At 44.1% G+C, this 20953-nt stretch overlaps 1 protein-coding gene across 2 annotated transcripts in view; it reads right to left on the bottom strand.

The window, feature by feature from the left end:
• Rfx4 (regulatory factor X4) overlaps positions 1–20953 on the bottom strand; it is a 143122-nt gene that overhangs the window by 69546 nt on the left and 52623 nt on the right. For both annotated transcript variants that reach the window (XM_070014441.1, XM_070014443.1), the window contains exon 4: positions 16504–16627. In XM_070014441.1, the coding sequence (XP_069870542.1) occupies positions 16504–16627 (124 nt within the window). The remainder of the gene's footprint in view (positions 1–16503; positions 16628–20953) is intronic.

The raw sequence follows: 20953 nt of genomic DNA, 5'->3' as shown, positions 1-20953 counted from the left end.
AATCATTGTGTTGGATTCATTGAGGTCTCCAAATGGATTTGCTGAAATAAATGGCCAGAAGGCAGATCTTCTGCCAGCTCAGAGGCCTCTGACATTCAAGGCAGAAGCCTTTTTACCAGAAACTCTAGCTCAACATCTGGCTTCATCTTTTCTCTTTGAATTTCCTTACACCAACCCTACTTCCTCTCAGATGGGACTGCCTGGAGTTGTATACTTCTGAATGCTTCCTAGGCCCTTGTTTCTGAGCCCTTTACCTGCCACTCTCTCCCTCCTTGTGCTCCGTCCTCAGTGGCCAGCTCCCCCAGCATGCAGCCACTCCAGGAGCCTTTCCTGATTCCCTGAGCAGGGCAGGGCTCCAGTGGAGATCAGGTTTCATCCTCCCTCCATCTTGAACGTGTCCTGATTCTTACCTGCAGCCACCCAACCCCCACAGGCCCAGGACTCACACCTGGATGGCTGCCCTGGTCTCACCCTGATTCCACACAGGTCCCACCTGGTAGCGCTGTGCTCCTTCCAGCTTCCCTCCCAAATCCTCATGTTCTGGCCCCATGGAACTTAGTGAAGTCATTTTGTTCTTCCCTTGTGGGTTTTCCCACAGCCTGTCCCCATTGCCTGTCTCCCTTCTTCCATGCCCACGGTCCAGCTAATGTTCGCTCATTCCGAAAACCTCATCTTGTACCTACTTCATCCCAGAAATCTTCCCTGAGCCAATTGCTTAGTAACCAGTTTCAATGTCCATAGAATTTTTTCTAATCAATTTCTTTTTAAATTGGCCAATTTAAAAATGTACATATTTATGATATGTACTATGATGTGGTATGTATATATCATAAAATAGATGCACTGGGCTAACTATTATATGCATTATCTCATTACTCTTATCAATCAATGCTATTTTGTGATGAGAACATTTAAAATGTACTTTCTTGACAACTTTTTAAGAATACATTTTAGCCAGGTGCCGGTAGCTCACGCTGGTAATCCTAGCTATTCAGGAGGCTAAGGTGTGAGGATTGAAGTTTGAAGCCAGCATGGGCAGAGGAGTCCATGAGAGTCTTATCTCCCATTAACCACCAAAAAGCCAGAAATGGAGCTATGGATCAAGTGGTAGAAAGCTAGTCTTGAGCAAAAAGCTCAGGGACAGTGCCCAGGTCCTGAGTTCAAGCCCAGGACCTCCCCTGCCCCCACCCCCTACCCACTGCCCACCACACACACACAATACATATACATATATTTAACCATAGTCAGCATGCTGCAGAGTGGGTATTTTGAACTTACTCTTTTTTATAGCAAGTATAAATTTTGTGTCACTCACTGACATCTCTCTTAACTCTCCACGCCCACAGAAATGGTGTTGGGGATTGAACTCAAGGCGTGCACATGCTAGGTGAGTGTTCTACCACTGAGCCACATCCATAGTCTCCCCCTGCCCCGAATCTTTATATAAAATCAGTGGTCTACTCATCTCTATAAAGCATTACCTGGATTAGCAGACTCTACAAATACTAGAGCTCCAGCCATGTTTTCTTCTGCTCTTCACTGTGCTTAGCTGAAGTCTTAATAACCATAATGGGTTGGATAATGGTACATGGCTTAAAATTGTGCAATGCTTATTGTGCTCCTACTTATTAGTGAGGCCCTGGAGGATATGACTCTGAACAAAACAGAAATATCCTCTGTCCAAGAAACTTACATTCCAACATGAAAAGATCAAAAGTAGCAAGTAAAAAAAGCCATTGTCTTACCTTGATGACTTTTCCTTGACTTAGGAGAGAACTTGCGACTACAGAGATGGGGATATTATGTTGTCCAAGTTTTGAGAGCTCCATGATAATTTAGCATTTGAGTAGTGACCTCAGGAAAGTGAAGGAATGGTGACTGTCTAGGGTAAGAAAGTTGTAAGAAAAAGGAACAGCCAGTGCAAAGGCCCTGGGAGTAGGAACTGGCTTGACTTGTTTCAGGAAGGAAAAGAGAGCCAAGGCTGAAGCAGAGAGAGTGAGACATAGGAGAGCCTAAGAAGTTGCATTCAGAAGGTAGAGACAGGTCAACAGAGTAGAGCTCAGACGAGACCTTGTGGGCTTTTGTAAGCCCTTCTGCTTTTACTGAATGAGACGAGAACTGCGAGGACCTAAAGGGAGTTGGGTAAGATCTAACTTACTTCCAAAAGGTTCACTCTGGCTGCTGAGTGGAGAATTGGCCATTGAGGCAAAGATGGAAGCAAGGAGACCAGTTAACAGGCTACTGCAACAGTCCAGGCAGGAAATAATGTGGCCAAGTACATTAAGTCATTGACTCCATAAATGAACGAATGAATACACTCCTCTTTTATCAGCCACTGGAGTTGTTCCTAGTATTGCATTAGTAAAAACAAAACTAATACTGAAGCCATTATCTTTGTGCATAAGAATTTTTGATTACTGATATTTGCCAGTTGCTTTCCATAAAGTTTAGAAAGGCATCTACACATGTTTGGGGTTTTATTTTTTTTTTTTCACATGCTAAGTTGAAAGGACTGAAAAGACCTTTACTTTTTTTTTTTCTCCCACTTGAACTTCATCTCTAAAAAGGCTCCTCAGATGATCTTACCAGGCTCCTAGCAGGAACAGAGGTGTTGCAGAATAGGTACACTGGACAAAGCTGGGCCCTGGCTGCAGGGGGGGAGAGAGAGGAGCTGCCTGATTTGGGGGGGGGGGCAGGGGAGAGCTGGAGGAAGGGCTGCATCTGCCCACACCGCCCTCTCCCTTGCCCTCACCTCTTCCGCTGCTTACTGTCCTCTTCCATCCCCATTTCTTTACTCACAGAGTTAGCCTTTACACTCTGGTTTTTACGGATTTGTCAGACAACCCTCCTTCATTCCAGAGTTCAGGTTTTTGTGGCTTCAAGGTGTATCTACCCCGTCCCCCCCCCCCCCAAGTATGATTAGAATATTTGGTTCTGGTAATGAAAATGCTTTAACCTAAAAATATTGGATAGCCAAGTCTTCCTCCACCTTCTTTCTCCAAAAGAATAAAATAAAATGGAGCAAGGCGTTGAGAGGAGGGGGCAGTTTGGGGAGAGTTGGGGTGGGGGATGGGAGAGCGCCTAGCTCTACCACATTTGCCCCAGTGGAGGTCAGGACTTTTCCCACTAGGAGCAAAGAAAGGGCTGCCACAGATGGTACCTCCTTCTCACAGACTCAACAAAACCCTGTGGGAAGGGGGTTTGGCTTGCTTTCTTTTTATTTTTTTTAAAGTGTTTCTTATAGGCTGCAAATTACAAATTATTCTCCTCTCCTTTCACCAAATAATCAACTGGTGTCCGAATCTGAAAGACTGGCACCATTTAGTTTTGAGTCTCCAAATACAGGGTCGGTTCAGCTTTGCGAAAAGCCGTTCAGCTTTTAATTTCTGGAGCAAGACTCAGCAAACAGTAAAACACTTTTGTGGAGCTGTGAAAGTTGAGCTTTGCTGTTTGATAAATGAGCAGACAGGCAGGCAGCCCCTCTTTCTTGTTTTTGTATGGATTCAATGAAGCCTGCCTAAAGAACACCACATGCTGTTCTAGCTACCGATCTAACACTCCGCAACATCCCAACCTTCCAAATTCCCTTTAATTACTCACGAATCCCACCCTTCTCTCTTTCAGCCAGGGCAGACGGAGCTGGGGGCTCCAGGGCTCTGGGGGTGGAAGTGGAGAAGCTCCCTAGAGCTCTGAAAATGTATGGAGGTTGCCTGTCTATACTCGTGGGCCTAGAGGATGTCCAGTTATTTGTTTTGTCTTGTTTTGTAATGAAATATGAGTTGTAGGCAAGCACTCCTGAAATGATATATCTGAACAAGGGTCCTCCTCGAAGACGAGGAAAGGAGGAGTGAGAAGAGGAACTAACATACCTCAGCCTCACCTGGCACCATGTACTAATGTGTGTTACACTTGGGATTATATCTTACCCCAAACATACTGGTAGAGAGAGTGGTGGCGGTAGTTTTATAAGTGAGAATGAGGATCAAAGGTGAGTGCTGCTTCTATCTATAGACTCTGGCCAGTGGTCCTACAGGTCCTATAGGAATCTGATCCTATGGCTTCTTTCATCCTTTTCTGGCTGACAAACAGTCCTAGAAGATAGCAAGCTGTCCACTCTGTGCATGGACTTCCTGATGTCCCCTGGCGTTATCCCAGAAGACATCTTGGGAGCCATGTAGGAAGCCATTACTTTTTTCATCCAGGCTTTGACCTGGACCCACATTGTATGGTTTCAGTCACTTTTATCTTCACACTTATTCATTAAACTTTTGGTTGTTTCCACAAATTCAGGCCTGCCTTCACGAGGCAAAGATTTGCCAGGAACAAGAAGTGATCTGAAAGAGATTTCATGGCTAGGTGTAGTGGCCCATGCCTGTAATCTCAGTATGAGAGCCACAGAGGGCCATCCCATATAAAGACAGCACATACTATCTGAAAAAAGAGCTAATGGCATGGCCATGGTAAAGTGTCTGCTAGCAAGCCTGAGGCTCTGAGATCAAATGCCAGTGCCATACACACCAAAAAAAGGCAATCCAGAGTGATGGAGTAAGTACAAATCCTCCCAAGAAAGGCTCAATAAAGGGGAAGAAAGTAGAAATGAAATACCACAAAAAGCTCCTGTTTTATAATCAGGTATTGTGTCTTCTTATTAAAAATGTGCTCCAGAAACCAATCTACCTACCTATCTTTCCTTTCCTCTCATTTCTTTTCCTTTCCTTTCCTTACCTTTCTCCCTTTTTCTCTCCCTCCCTCCTTCCTTCTTTCCTTCCTTTTTTTCCACAATAAATCTAGCTCCCTTTTCAAAGAAAAAAGAATTACGCCTGGCTGTATAAATGAGGTCTTTGAAGTACCCTACTTCAGCCTTTTCATCTAAGTGACCATTGTGCTACAGTGATCCAAATCTATCCAGTTCATATGGTTTGGGGTTGCTCTTCCTGGGATCAGGCATTAGGGATTGAAGAGAGAGAATGCTGCGGGTTCCATAGGAAATCCCCCAAGAGAACTTACATGATTTCCACAAGAAATTCCTATCAATTGCAACAAGACAGAAAAAGAATTCCAAATCACGTGGATGAAGAATTCCATAAAAACCTTCCAGGGCTGGAAAGATACCAGTGAACTCTGAGGGGAGGTATGGTGAATAATAGCTAGCTATTCCAAGAAATGGAATGCATATGCCAACCCAGTATTGTCCTGAGGCTGATGGGATGCGGTGTCACGTGTGCGGGAGAAATGACAGTCATTTCAAACTGATTTAGTAGAAGGAGGTGAGTTACATAAGATGCAGGTTAAGTTAAAATGGAATCATTCTGCAGACGATAATAAGAGGGTGCGGGTGAGGATGGCAGCGAGGATGATGTAGGACATTTTTAGAACAATTGTTCTCAAAATTGTTCGCAAAAAAAGAGAGTACCTAAAAGGGTTGGAACATTGATTTGTTAGTGATGATGGATTTTAAAAAAAGCGATGTACTAAAGTCATGGAGGGTTGCTATAATAAACTCAAGTCCCTAATTATAACTAACAGCCATTGAAGGTTTGTATTTACCAGGTCCTGTGTGAAGCAATGCTTTTACAGTTGTTACCTTGAACATTCTTTGGGTGGATCCTGTCATGATTGTCAATTACAGACGAGGAAGCTGGGGCTCAGAATGATTAAGATGCTGTCTGAGCTCATGCCGCTGGGAAGTGATGGAGCTGAGATTCAACCCCACACAGTTGTACCTTCAGAGTTTTCACACTACACTACATTAAAAAAAATCTTAATGAACAGCATATGAAATCTGGTGTGAAATCAGATGCTCTGACATGGACACTCTATGCTATATGCTAAAAGATAAGGGAAAAAGCATGCTAACGTTTAAAAATCATAAATCATTTCTGTCTGAAAAAATGAAGAAAGGAATCCTCACTGAAGATCCTTAAAGAGGCCTGCAGAAGACTGTCTTCTTCTTCTGTGTCACATCCTGGACGGCATACCCTAATCCAGGCAGGAGGTGGGGTGGGCAGGTTGGAGGGGTTATCAAGGAAGAAGGAGAGGATCCTAATGATCCTTCCGTCTGTTCCAGTGGCTGACATCCAGGTCCTCAAAGATACTTGGCTCCTACACATACGGTGCTCAAGGGTGTCAGCAAGGAGGAAGGAGCCAACTATTGAAGGAAGAGCCACCCACAATGACTTCAAATCTCCATTGGAAAGGAAGGCAAACTATTAATAAACTAAATTCATACAACTATGGAACACCTGCCACCCAGTGTCCCTGTACGTCTTTTTGTCTCTCATAGGTGGCTCTCTGCCCCCTACCTTGCTACACCCTGGCATGACAGGGAAATACATGAACTGGGGGAGATATTTACCCTTTCTTGATTTTTTTTTTAGTCATTTGGAAAATGAGAAGATTGCACCTGTACATCTTTCAGTCCTTTTAATCTGTTCAAATGCAGAGTTATTTGAAATGATAAGGATTAATGAATTCTCCTGTTCTATACTGATTGAAGTTTTACAGGCGTGAATGGAATTGAGGGTATGTGAAGCATCAGCAAACTTGCAGAGGAGCTAGATTGTGAGGTTCAGTATGCCCTTCATGGATGCACGCCGTAACTATGCCTGTTACTAGAGCTGCCTTTCCTGAGAAGTTCAACTTGTGGCCCCTAAATCACATCATCCCTACACCATTGTAGGAATCACACTGAACCACAGACTCATAATCTGAGAGCACAGATGCACTCTCATTTGTGAAGGTTCAACTTACACTTCTTTTGGCTTGAAAGTAGTGTGATGCAATATCTGTGCAATAGACGTGAGCCTCCCATTGTAATCCTTTCTGGGCTAGAGCTAGACTGTGTAAGGCTTTCTCATGATGCTGAGCTGTGGCAGCTGTCAATCTGCCACGTGGTCCTGAGGGTAAACAACTAGGATTCCACAGTGTGCCGTGTGGCCAGCGAATGGTTGGCCAACGAATTATGCGAGATATTTAGCACTTGATCGTACAATAGGCTTCGTGTTCGATGCTATGGCTAAATTATAGACTAATGTAACGGGCATGTTTAAGGTAGGCCAGTTAAGCTGTAATGTGTGGTAGATTAGGCGTATCAAATGCATTTTCAACTCAAGCAGCATCTGTCCATTCTACAGGAGCTATGGCTGTATTTCATAGTTAAGGAATACTTAGTTAAGGAATATGCATATTTATATATGCATATGCACTACATTTTCCTGCCTCCTTAAGAGCCAAGGGAAGCCAGTGAGAGATAAAGGGAAACATTAAGCCAGGCTCTGAGAAAGTTCCTGAAAGGACTGACTTGATTAGGACCTTTAGCTCCTAACTCTCTGTTTTCTACTTCTTGCCCGAAATAGATCTTTGGTGTCAGCAGCCCTCTCACACCATGAAGTGACATAGAAATTGGAAGCAGTCTGTTAGGGATGGCAGAGCATAAAGACAGAACCTGGGCCTTCAATGCCTTTATGGAGCAACATGTTCCAACACAGCCGAGTTTTCTCCTGGATTATGGAAGCCACTGTTTAGAGTGGGAGAACATTGTCCATCCACATTCCCCACAAAATTACTCACTCATATACCTTCAGATTTCTACCCAAGATTCACATACCCAAGATTCACATTCATTCCTTTACATCAACCAGAAATCTGGTGTCAACAGCCTAGCTCTTCAAATTGATGGGAATAGAAATCGCATCTCTACTTCTAGTTTCTGGTTCTATACATAGGAAGCTTGGAAGTCAGCCACTCAAAACCTAACAAGAAGTGAAAAGCCAGGCAAACTAAAAAGCCACAACAAAAATCTTGAATCCCTAAGACAGGAGAGGACATTGAAGAAACCATTGTCCCTCAAAGACTGGGGAGATAGGCAAATACAGGGAGTCACAGCTCCCCGGAACAGAGACTCACAAATGGAAACCACTATGGGAATGACTGCCAGGGTCAGCCAGCTGACCCTGGAGTGGCTGGAGGGTCAACGTGAACAAAGAGAAGAGTTAAAAATAAAACCAGGGAGCCCCAGATACAGGGGGCTTACACGATATTGTAAGATTTACATCCAGGAGCTCTACCAGGTTCCCAGAATGGGTAACGGAGGGAAATTCCCTCATGTTTCTCAAAGCTAAGAGGTGAGGAAGAAAGCACTATATTGAAATAGGCCAGGGCACTTTGTTCTTAAAGATGTCCTTTAGGAGAAACTAGTCAATGAGAACTCAGCCTGTGGGACTTCTTATCAGTCTCTCACCGGCCAGGGGAAGGGATATGAAGGATACACAAATCCAGTCAGCTGGAATCTCTCCTGTAGAAGAAGAGAAATACAAAACTTTATCCAACCTGGTCCTGCTTAAGGAGATGAGAGGGATTGGGAGCAACGTTTGTGGAGTTCAGCATCTAGAGACAGAGCGTCACTGAAGGCTGAGAGCTGATCATGTAAGTATAGACTGCATCTTTTACTCACATCTTGACATCACTGTTCCAGAGATCTTTTTACCTGACACATGATGTCCAGTGAGTAAGACAAACGTACAAGACAGACCAAAAGAAATCAAAACACACAATTTAAAGATGCCAAGTATTAGAACTGAACAGCAGGAATAGTGTGATAATCAGACTGAAGTTTTCACCGACTTCGATTAATTTGTTAAGAGCCCTGATGAATAAGTGGACAGCAGACAAATGCAGGGCAACAGTAAGCAGAGAGATGGAAATTCTAAGAAAGAATCAGAAGGAAGTGTTAAAGATAAAACAACAATAGCAACAACATTATAATAAAGATAAAGAGTGCCTTTAAAAATAAGAATTCACACAGCTTACAAAATTGTCTCTGACCTTGGAGATGCATAAATAGAAACTCTGAAAAATAAATAACAGAGAAAACAAAGATTTTAAATTGAAACAAGTGGAACAAGACATCCATGTACGGTGTGGCAACTATAAAAGGTGCAAAAATGTGTAATAATAATACTGGAAGGAGTACACAGAGAAAAGGGACACAAGAAATATTTGAGACAGTCATAGCCAGGCATTTCCTCAAATTTGATGACAGACACAATCATAGAGAATACCAGGATAAGCCATCAAAATTATCATAAATTAAATTTCAAAAGCATAACTCATCATAAAGAACATCAGGGTAAAGGCAAAAAATATGAAGGAGGAAGGGAAAAAGGAGAAGGAGGAAAAGAAGAAAGAGAAGAACACCACACATTTCAAACTATAGAAAATTAAAAGCAACGAACAAAAATCTAAAAAATAAATACCTGTAGGTCTGGTCTGGTGGCTCACGTCTGTAATCCTAGCTATTCAGAAAGTTGAGATCTAAAGATTCCAGTTCAAAGTCAGCCCTAACCACCAAAAAGCTGGAAGTGGCTCAAGTGGTAGAGTGCCAGCCTTGATTGAGCAAAAAGCTCAGAGACAGTGACCAGACCCAGAGTTCAAGCCTCTAGACCAGCACAAAAACAAACAAATAACAACATCAAAAAAATTAATAGGGAGAAATTACCTTCTCTATAGAGGAAGAAAGATAAGAAATACATTTGAATTCTCTTTGCAATTCATGAAGAGTAGAAGAACATAGAATGCGGTATTTAAGTATGGAGAGGGAAAAATTATACCAGAAGAATCAATCAATTAATACAAAGACATATAGATGAAAAGTAAATAGATGGCAAAGAAAATACCATGCGACTGCTAATCAAAAGCAGGAGTAGCTATATGAATTTCAGACAGACTTCAAGGAAAATTATGAAGGAAAACATACACAATGATAAAGAGGTCACTTCTCCATGAAAACACAATTCAGACCAAATTATACAAGATAAGAATTAATAGAACTATAAGGAGAAATTATGGCTCTATATCATAGCTGGAGACTTCAGCACTCCCTCTTTCAGAAATCAACAGATCCAGGAGCAGAAAATCAGTAAGGACACCATCAATCTCCTGAATACAATTGACATTTATAGAAGGTTTTATTTAACAACAACTTGACAACACACCCTTCTCCAGCTCATATGAAATATTCATCAAGAGAGACTGCACTCTGGGCTATCAACCACCACTTCACATATTTAAAAGAATAGAAATCATGCAATTTCCAATCCCAGGCCCAAACAGAATTAAACTGGGGAGAGCAGAACATAGCCCTCTCCCCCTTCTTCCTCAGTCTCCACACTGTCCATAGGCTGACCGGAGCTCAGATAAGACAGAGAAGCTTTTTGAAGTCAATGTGAGTCTGTAAATTTTAACTAGAAGACCGGGCTGAACTTTAAACAGTCAAAAGAGTCTAAATTATTAACAAAATGTTTGCTCTCATCATCAAAAATCAAAATGCTATCAGATCTGCCACGAGGTAAGGGTAGAGAGTTCAGCCAAACCTAAAAGAAAGCAAAGCGAGTTTCTGCTCACACTTCTCTGAGTTCAGCCTGTTTTGAATGCCAACCTCCCTTGGGGCTCCTTTGAGCATCCGTCAGCGTGTAACCTCACACACGCAGTGAGCTGGCCCACATCCTCCCAATGCCAGGGCTGAAGTCCAGAGTGACTTCGTCATCACCTGAGGGGCCAAGTGCAGCGTGTGCAAGAGAAGCAGGGGTCCCTCAGCCAGCATAGGAAGAGATCCTCTGGAGTTCATGAAAGCCCAATGGAACTGTTCCCTCAAATAGGTGACAGACCCAGCAAAGGACAATTACAGCTGGCAGGAACCCCTGAAGAGCTCCAGTGGGTCAAACAACTCTTGGTCTGTTTCCTTTAACTTCCCTTTCTTCTCATCTGACTCCCAACCCTGGAGACACCTGAAAAGGAGAGACAGAATCAACCACACCCTTCTTCCCAGAGCAAGTTTGAGGCACAGAGAGAAAAGCTCCAACTTACATGTGAGATTGGACTTTTTCTTTTTTTTACTGACTGGGATACTGGGGTTTGAATTTGGGAGCTGAGTGCTGTCCTTTAGCTTTATTTCTCAAGACCTTTCCTGCCCGGGCTGGCTTTGAATCTCAATCCTCAGATCTCAGCCTCCTGAGTAACTAGGATTACAGGCGTGAGCCACTGGTGCCTAGCCCACATTAAACTTCGAAATTGCACTGAACTGCTAGCTGAGAATGAGTTGGAATTATCCAAACAAGACAGAGGGGATGGCTGTAAATGGGAATCAGCCTGTGAGGGTTTCCTCTGCTTTCATCAGAGGGCAGAACGGGAAGACCGACAGAGAACTTCAAAGGCAGTTCTCCAAAGCCAGTGAACATTTGAACTCAGTGAACTCAGTGAACTCAGTTCATCCTCACTCAGAAAATGGTAATTGGGAGATGGATACAATGCCAATTTCACATGGTTTGCATGAGGGTTAGACAAGTTTACACATATAAAAATAGTATTGATGTAAATCACTTAACCTTGAACACATGCCTTAGGATTTATTCAGTGCCAGGTACTGTGCTGGTATTGGACATGCTTGATAAATAAGGAAATCCTTGTGGAGTCTCCATCCTAGGGATGTGAAGACTGACCGAACAAAGCAGGTACATAGAATTATACAATAAATCATATATAATCTATATCATATATATGAATGTTATATAATATACATGGTATTCACGATATATATATGTATGTGTGTGTGTTGTTGTTGTTGTTTTTCAACACAAGAAGACTAGAACATCAGGGGAGAAGATGGTTGCCTTGTATTGTACATACATATATTTGTGTATGCATATACATATACACACATAAACACAGACACATAAATGGGGGATGATTCAGGTAGTGATGAATTCTACAGAGCCCAAGCATGGAGCTGGGCACTGGCGCTTCATGCCTGTAGTCCTAGCTACTCGATAGACTGAGTCCTGGTGAATCAAGGTTCAAAGTTGGGTGGAGCAGGAAGTCTACAAGACCCCATCTCCAAAATAATCATCAAAAAGCTGGGCTGGAGTCATTGCTCAAGTGGTAGAGCACCAGCTAAGTAAGTAAGGTGAGTGAGAGTATGAGGCCCTGAGTTCAAGCCCTACTACTGGCATGAAGGAAAGGAAATGCAAAGGATAGAAAGGGAAGGGAAGGAAGGATCAGGCACAATAAGGAAATAGAGGTGGCATGAAGAGGCAATTTTAGATAATGGTGATTCCTTGCATGGGTAGATCACTTGAGAAGTTCAAACAAGGCTCTCATAAGCACTGTCTCATTTTGTTCCTGGAATAATTCGATGATATTCTAAGGATCAGGAAATAAGAGCTCAGTGGCTCCAAGCTGGGTGACCTTCCATTACTGCAGCCACCAGCAAAAGCAGGCATAAGGCCAGTTCAGCTTGAAGCGTTAGCATTCACTTTGTAAATTAATTCCGGGACACAGTCAATACCACCTTACTGGAAGCCAGTGATGCTGAACTTGGCCACTGATGTGGGAAGAGGGATTACATTTCAGATCTCACTTGGGGCAAAGTAACTGCTGCCATCTACTTTATCCAGAACAGCCCCCCCTCAGCCAGGCCACGCCCTTGGGGGGGGACAGCCTTAGCACTGACATCACCTCATCCGTCTCACCTCAGCCCACGGCCAAGCTGGAGAAGAGACTGTGATCAATATTCCCCTCCCTCCTCTAAAAACGAAGTTGAAACATTGAACCTTGTTTGCTGTGAGTTAAAAGTTCACGGATGAATCATAAGTACAGATGCCTCTGCTCAAAGGGAGCTTGTCCACAGTTTCACCCAAGGTTTCGCAGAACAACCAGCCCCTTTCTCTTGAGGAGAAGGCAGCTGACACAGGCTGGAGCCTCAGGACAGGCAAATGTGTCTGGGATTTCAATTCAACAGGCTCAGTGTGGAAACTCTCCGCAGACCTGGCCTGTCCTCCAAGGCTAGAAGGACAGTCCCAACTCCAGTGCATTTGAAAACGGATGGCAGCCACAGCTGCCAAGAGCATTTATACTTCTGCCTTTAATAGCAGCAGTAGAGTATTTCCTGGCATTTGCTGTAAAGATGGCACTGAATTTGGATGACTGCTTAAATGACTATTTTGGAAGTAGCTGGCACAAAGTCCTTCTTCTTAGGGGGGGAACTTAGCTGTTTGGCAAACTCTTTTGAAAAAAAAAATCCATTTGGGGAAAGCGAGACATCTCTGTGAGCAAAGGTGTCAGCAGAAACTAAGGATCCAAGAAGAGAGGAAGGGTTGGTGGGGGTGGTCCGAGGGGAGACTGAGGGAGAAGAAGGAGGAAGCGCAAAGGGAGATGGCGGAGTAGAGAAAGGCTGGCACCAATTGTGGGAACTAGCGGAGGACCGTTAAACACCCACTGCACCGAAGGAGGAGCCTGAAGAATATCTTGGGAGGGGGTATCTGTCCCTGTCCCTCTGTGGCATGTAAGCCCTTCCTACAAGATTCAGTCTACCAGGATCCCAGGGGCTTCCTGAGGGGCTGTTTTGCGGGGGAAGCAGAGTGAGGGTACTGGATTCCATCCCCGGTTCACTGTGGTATAAGACAGGGCACCTCACAGAACCTTCTGAGATGAGGCTATGGGATACCATCCAATATGGCAGCCTCTAGTCACACATGGCTACGGTCTATCAGAAACATGATCAGGGCAGCTTCTAGGAACACAACCTTTGAGCTTATGCAACTTTAAGTAAGCTAAAGTTGCAACGACCACTGTTCTGAACACAACGGGGGTGGATAGTGATAGCCCCAAACCCGGGTGACCCTGAAGATGCAAGTTCCCAAGGCTCCCCTGAAATATTGGGGTCAGCTTGAGGCTTAAATGAAAATAGAACTGTGGGTGCAAAGAGACAAACTACAGCCAACTTTGCAGAGAACATGAGGTCAAGGACACTCAGGGCTGACAAGATTACAGAGGTATTTGAGGAAAAAGGAATAGAGGATCTTTCCACCGGCAAATTGGAGTTCTTCCAAATGGTATGAGATTTCTTTCAGCATCAAAGCCAATGAATGGCTGTTTGCGTCTATGCCTGAACATCTCTCACATACCTCATAACACAGATGGTTGGGACAGTGTACTACTAAACATCTGAGGTACTGGATGACTGAGGAAACAGTACCTTCCTCATCTACCAATATCATTCTCCCTGGAGTCTTGTAAATCCTCATGAGGAAGCTGAGGGCAGCTGAGTCTCAAGGGAGTCAACCAACCCTTCTCCTCCATCCCTACTTCCTAAAAGGCCTTATCTGTCTTCTCTGTGGCCAGCATGAGAGAGCAGGAGTCATGTAAATGATGTCAACGCGAGTGACATTGTCAGGTGACCAGCGCCACGGACACCTGACGCAGCTCTGGCATCCCATATGGTCATGAGGAGCTCTTCTTCCTCCTGCCTGCTGGGGTTAACTCCACGGTGGAGCCCACACTAAACTCTTTTCTGGGTCCTCCAACCACTACCTAACATCTTAGTCAAAATGAAAGGATTGAAGAAATAAGTGGAGGAAATAGCAAGATGATCGATCCCTCCACAAAAGAAAAATTGTTTTTGTGCCACCTTGGGGCTTGAACTCGGCCTGGGTGCTGTCCCTGAGCTTTTTTTCCCCTCAAGGCTAGCACTCTAACACCTGAGCCACAGTTCCACTCTAACACCTGAGCCACAGTTCCACTTCCAGCTTTTTTGGTGGTTAATTGGAGTCTTACAGAGTTTCCTGCCCAGGTTGGCTTTGAACCACAATCCCCAGTCTCAGCTTCCTGAGTAGCTTGGATTACAGGTGTGAGCCACTGGCCCCTGGCTTCAAATTCTTTGTGTCTTTGGAGAGACAGTATGAATGCCCCCGTACATTCCATGTTTCATCTTACTAAGTCACCATAGAGCATCTTCTCTACTTACTGAATGAAGTCAGTACTTGAAGCCTAACCCTGCTTTGGTTTGTTTGTTTGCTTGCTCTTGTGGGATTTATTTGTTGGGACCTGAGAAGAAACGTTTGTGATGTCTATACTGGTCCCTCTCTGGTTAGGCAACCAGAAAACAGATCCTATGCTGCAGAACAAACCTGCCTATTCTTGTTATCAGATACAGTACAAATTACAAAGAGAAAAGAAAGCTAATAAAAGAAGGAAGGGTTTAGATATATTGACTCAAGTTAAACTGGTTGTTTAGGGTGTGAAGTTTAGAGTTTTAGCAATTAAATAAGTAAATGCTCAGGCTTAACGAATGCTCTCAACCACCAAGGGTGGTATTCCACACCTGTAATCCCAGCTACTCAGGAGATGGAGATAGGAGGATCACAATTTGAGGTCAGACCTTATTTCAAACACAAGTTGAGTATTGTGGTTTACATCCATAATCACAGCTATAAGTAGAGGTAGGAAGATTTCAGTGTCTGAAGCTAGATCACTGCAAGACCATGTCTGGCAAACAAACTTTAAATAGGCCAAAAAGGACAGGGGCATAGCTCAAGTGGTAAAGTAATTGCCTAGCAAGCACAAAGCTCTGAGTTCAATTCCAGTAAAAGGGGGAGGATTAAAACAAGATCTTCCAACCATTTCCTTTGGCCTACTAAATAGCAGTGATCAGAACTACTGGTTTTGTTTTTTACACATACCCCTAAATGTAGAAAACAATTCTCGCACAAGGTCGTTACAGGACAGTAAGGACTGTGGGCTACTATAAATCAGACCAATGTCATGGACCAGGGCCATTTCCTAGTTGATCCAAGGCATGCACATCGTGAAGGCAAAGGGGTTTCCCATGCCGGGCTCACAGCCATCCACTTAATACACTACAAAGAGTTCAGTATCTGTCTCTCAAAGACAAGATGCCACTGCAGTTAGAGACAGAGGAAACCTGAGGAAACAGAGGAAACCTCACTCCTCACTGTACCACGCTTCTGAATTTGTTTCAAGTTTGTCCAGCAGAGCATTGCCGAGTATTCTGGCATTACTTTGTTTTGGTATTTGGTTTGGTATTGCTTTGGTATCTACCACTTTCATTGGCTAGCACTCTAACAACTGAGCCATGCCTTTAACCCCAAAACCTCACATGAATTAAAGATTGGCGGGGGAGTGGAATGGGGTGCAAGTGTGGAGAGAGGGCAGGATTAGCTTGCTGAGGCTGCGTGTGTGCGTGTGTGTGTGTGTGTGTGTGTGTGTGTGTGTGTGTGTGTGTGTAGCCAAGATCATCCTGCTAAAGCACTGCATGTATGCATTTGTGTACATGTGTGTGCATGTCTCTGTGACCAGATTCAGCTGGCTGAGACTCTGTGTGTATGTATGTGTCAATCCCACTAACGCTGTGTGTGTGCATGCACATGTGTGTATGTGTGTCCAGGATCAGACTGCTGTAGCAGTGTGTGTATGTGTGCATGTGTGTGTCCAGGATCAGCCTGCTGAGGCTCTGTGTGTGTGTGTGCACACGCATTCGTGTGCATGCAGGTCTGCAGAGGCGGGCTCACCTTTCTGAAGCTGGCAGCGTTGACAGGCTGGGTGTCATTCTTCTGTGTGTGTGTGTGTGTGTGTGTGTGTGTGTGTGTGTGTGTGTGTGTGTGTGTGTGCGCGCGCGCGTGCGCACATGCAGGTCTGCAGAGGCGGGCTCACCTTTCCGAAGCTGGCCGCGTTGACGGGCTGGGTGTCGTTCTTCTCGCAGAAGTCCAGGTAGTGCATGTAGAGCGCGCTGCGAGGAATGCAGACGCCCTCTGCGATCTCGTAGTTCTCCTCCAGCCTGGGGAGAGGAATCCCAGTGAGCAAAAGACTGCACCCCACTCGAGAACACGCCAACCCTCCAGTCCTCCTCGGGACTGGGAGGGCCTCAGCAACAGCCTTCCTCCAGAAGATTCCTACTCCTGGGCCCTGGGAAATGGGGGCCCCGGAAGACAACAAAACTATGCAGGGCCATACATATGGAGTTAGAGGTCCATGTTCACCTACGACCCCAGGCCACTGTTTCCAGCTCAATGCTCAGTCCCTCTACCTGTCCTTTCTCTGGCCATGGGGTAGCTGGATCAGATCCTCCAAATTCCAAAAATCATGTAGCATCTTGCACATATGCCACCCAGCCAAGCTGCAAATCACACATGTACTTGTAGAGGGCTTTTTTTTTTTTTTTAATGTACTGGGGTTTGAACTCATGGCTTTGTGCATACTAGACAAAAGTTTTAGTGGTGAGCCATGCCTCCAGTTCTTGTTACTTTGGATATAGGGTCTCACTTTTTTGGGGGGTGGGGTGGGCTTGAACTCAGGGGCCTGGGCTCTGCCCTGAGCTCTTTCACTCAAGGCCAGTGCTCCCTACTTTGAGCCACAGCTCCAGTATCCGTTTTCTGGTGGTTAATTGGAGACAAATGTCTCACAGACTTTCCTGCCTGGGCTGACTATGAACCATGATCCTCAGATCTCAGCCTCCTGAGTAGCATGAGTGGCATGAGCTACCAGCACTCAGCAGGTCTCACTTTTTCCCTGGGCCATGATCCCCCTATGTACATTTCCTGCTGGCAAGACTGGCATGCATCATCACATCCAGTTGTTTTTTATGTTTTTCTGTTGAGATAGGGGTCTCAGGAACTGTTTACTTAGATTGGCCTGGAACCATGATTTTCCTGATCTCAACTTTCTACATAGCTAGAATGACAGGTGTGGTACCACTATGCCCAGATATTGGTTAAGATGGGAAGTCTTGCAAATTCTTTTCCCCCAGAGTGTTCTCAAACTGAGATTTTCCTAATTTCAGCCTCTAAACTGCTAGGATTACAGGCATGAGCCATGGTGCCTGGCTTTATGGAGCCCTGAGAAGAAGCCAAAGGTTGCTGATGTCAACATCTAGGATTGTCTTGGTGCGCTAGGGAAAGAAATAGCCAAGGAGAAGCTGTTCAACTAGACAACTACTAATTATGACCCTAGGAGCAAGCGGTCCTCTTGATTATTTTAGAATCTCCTACTCCTCTGCTTCATTAGGGTTAATGATTCTATACCTGTTTACCTTCTCAATGAGCTCTTCCTGTCTAGCTGGGCTCAAATCTCAGCCTTGTCATTTTGCTGGAATGGTGACATTGAGCAAGTTATTTATGTTCAGGCCCTAGAGTCCCCCAGGAAAGTGATGATTTGTAACACCTCTTAAGGTGGGAACACTGCCAGACAAGACAATCTGTGGCATTTGTCTGCCTGGTGCCTGACACATGCATGCTAAGCATTTAATAGATGTTAGACTTCATCGTTATCCACTTGGGGCACCCATCTGTCCAGACTGTGTGCTACATATTGTGGATATATAAGAAGATAGGTTATAGTTTGGGGTTCAGATGTTTTCAATCTAAACACCAGAGCGTAGTCAAATGAATTCTGCTAATATGGCGCACAGATACACTGGGAAGTTAACACCTTTTTCAACAGAACTGCCATGGTATGTTGAGGAAATGGCAATTCCTCTTTGGGCCTTGCCCTCATTGCCTGTCATCTATGCTGCTCCATAGCTAGCCAACAGAAAACATTTCTCCTTCAATAAGTCTTATTTTAGGAAGTAATGCAAAGCCAAGTTTCAGGTGTGTGTGTGGGGGGTGTAAGGTAATAAATAACCACACACCAAACTTTTTTTAAAAATTGGTTAAAAAAATAAAGCTTAATTCTACAGCCATGGCTTCAAACTCACTCTGAGAGCATTTGGCAAAGAAGTGGTCCGGTACTGTCATAACTCAAGTGGAATGAGGACACTTGAAAGGGCAGCCTCCTCGTTCAGCTCATTCCAACATGGGATTGAAAGAAAGGAACACAATCACTTCATAGTCAGACCTCAGGTGTAAACACAATCCATGGGAAGCGGGTAAGTGATGGGGCCCGGTACCGAGTACTCCCATTGGTTACCTCTGCTCCTCCCTGATCTAAGAGAACACTGAACAACTCCTGTAGTGTTCCACACAGTGGTGCCTGACATTGCTTGCAGGTGACTGAGTGGCTTGAGGCTGGAGTGCTAAGTCACCTCTGAATCCTGGAGGTCTCACATATTCCTAGGCATTCAATATATGTTTGATGGATAGATTATTTCAATCATTCAACAAATATTTATTGGTGCAAGCGTTTATTTAGGTGAGCCAAGATGGTCCTTGTTTGTGCAAATGAACAGATTCGTGGTAGGTAGATAGAGACAGGGGTTATCTTTAATCTCGCCAATATTTGCTGAGTGCCAGGCAGTGTTATTGACTAATAAAAAAAAAAGTGATGACTGAAACAAAGGCTTTATGTCTTGAAAGGGCTTCAGTTCTAGTGCTTGTGTCCCCAAATCCACAAATCGAATCTCGATATGTACTGCCTTGTAGGAAACTAGCTTCCTATAGACAAGTTTCTAGGGCTTGTCTAAGCTTTAAGTCATTATGAGTGAAAATCAGCCTGTGAGGTTCACCTGGTACCACCCGCAGCGCTGTTGTTCTAGGCAAGTGGGCTGGGCAATCTGTAGCAGCAGTCTAGGCTCCAAACTCCAGGGGGCATCTGAGTAAGAAGACAACTATCCCAAGCCAGGGTCTCACAGACATGCTCTATTTGGCCTAAAGTATTGGCCCTATTTTTAAGAATAATCTAGGCTTCTGGCTTCTTATGAAAAAGCTGAGATCTGGCAGCCCTGGACCCATATTCCCACATGTGCCCTGGAACGGGCCAGAGTCCTCACTCCTCCCATTTGCTGGTCCTTGTCTGGATCCTGTGTGCACTTGGTGTTGGCAGAAGACATGCCCTATGACCTAGTTCACTTTTTAGTCTATTCTGGGAGCTTTATACACAAGAATACACTTTATACACTTAAGAATATTTAAGAACTACAAGCTGCTAACTATAGGTACAGCTGAAGGCGGGAAGCAGAGAGATGAGTGAATAGAATTTCGAAGGGGATTGTGACTGGAATTTTGTAATAATGAACAACAGCTACCGTTTGTTGAGTTCTTCTAGGTGCCAGGCAGTGGGAGGCCATGATCTCATCTGATCCTCATTATAATCATATAAAAGCCAGGCAAGGTGACACATGCCTGTAATCCTAGTACTTGGGAGGCTGAGGCAAAAGGATTGCAAGTTAATACCAGCCTAGGATCTATGCTGAGACCCTGCCTCAAAACATATATAACAAATCATATGAGGTAGGTATTGTTATACCTCTTTTTTACATTAGGAAACTGAGGCTTAAAAAGAATAACTCATCTGCTAATGTGGCCAAGAAATAAGAAAGTTTGTCTCACTGGAAACCTCTGTGGGGTACATGAAAGGGTACAGAGGGGGTACATAGGGTACCCGGCCCATGAAAGGAGCCCCAGGTAAAAACAGCAATGAATTTCGAAAAGAAAAGAGCTGTATGGAGAGAGGGGAGGTCAGGGAACAACTTGTAGGTGGGGGGGCTACTGGGGCTTGAACTCAAGGACAGATTTTAGCATTTACACTGAAGACTAGCACTCTACCACTTGAGCCACAGCTCCACTTTTGGCTTTGGGGTAGTTCACATGAGATCAGAGCCTTATGGACTATCTTGCCTGGACTGGCTTCAACCATCATCCTCAGATCTCAACCTCCTGAGTCGTGAGGGTTACAGGTGTGAGCCATAGGTATCCAGCCTTGGAAGTAAGTTTTTTATGTCAGTAAATTTTAAGTTGGCATACATTTGTAAAGGAGGGGGCTTCGTTGTGATATTTCTACACACAAACACCATGTACTTGGATCCAATCTACCCTTCTTCCCTCCTTTTTTTCAAAAAGTGTTTGGTGAGAGTCCTCATTCTATGATCCTCTTCATTCATCAGAGTATTTTTAAATGTCACACAAAATAATGTGCTTGGTCCTTAGGAGTTACTGTCTAAATATGCTTTTCAGAAGACAGTGAGGTGGTTTTAAAAGAAGATGGAAAAGATGAAGACTCAGAAGTCTGCAGAAGACCTACCTTTTCTGGAAAGCCACAGGAATAATAACTAACAACAGCAATAGAGGTAATAATGATATCGTTGATAACAAAAATAACATTAAATTAGAGCTTACTATGTTTGTTAGTCATTAAGGCATTGAGTGTAAAAGTAAGTAAAAAAAATCAA

The sequence above is a fragment of the Dipodomys merriami genome, unplaced genomic scaffold (assembly GCF_024711535.1).
Source record: "Dipodomys merriami isolate MVZ:Mamm:240054 unplaced genomic scaffold, mDipMer1.0.p SCAF_97, whole genome shotgun sequence".
Classification (NCBI taxonomy): domain Eukaryota; kingdom Metazoa; phylum Chordata; class Mammalia; order Rodentia; family Heteromyidae; genus Dipodomys; species Dipodomys merriami.
The sequence above is the reverse complement of the archived record's forward strand: the minus strand, read 5'-3'. Positions and strand labels throughout refer to the sequence as shown.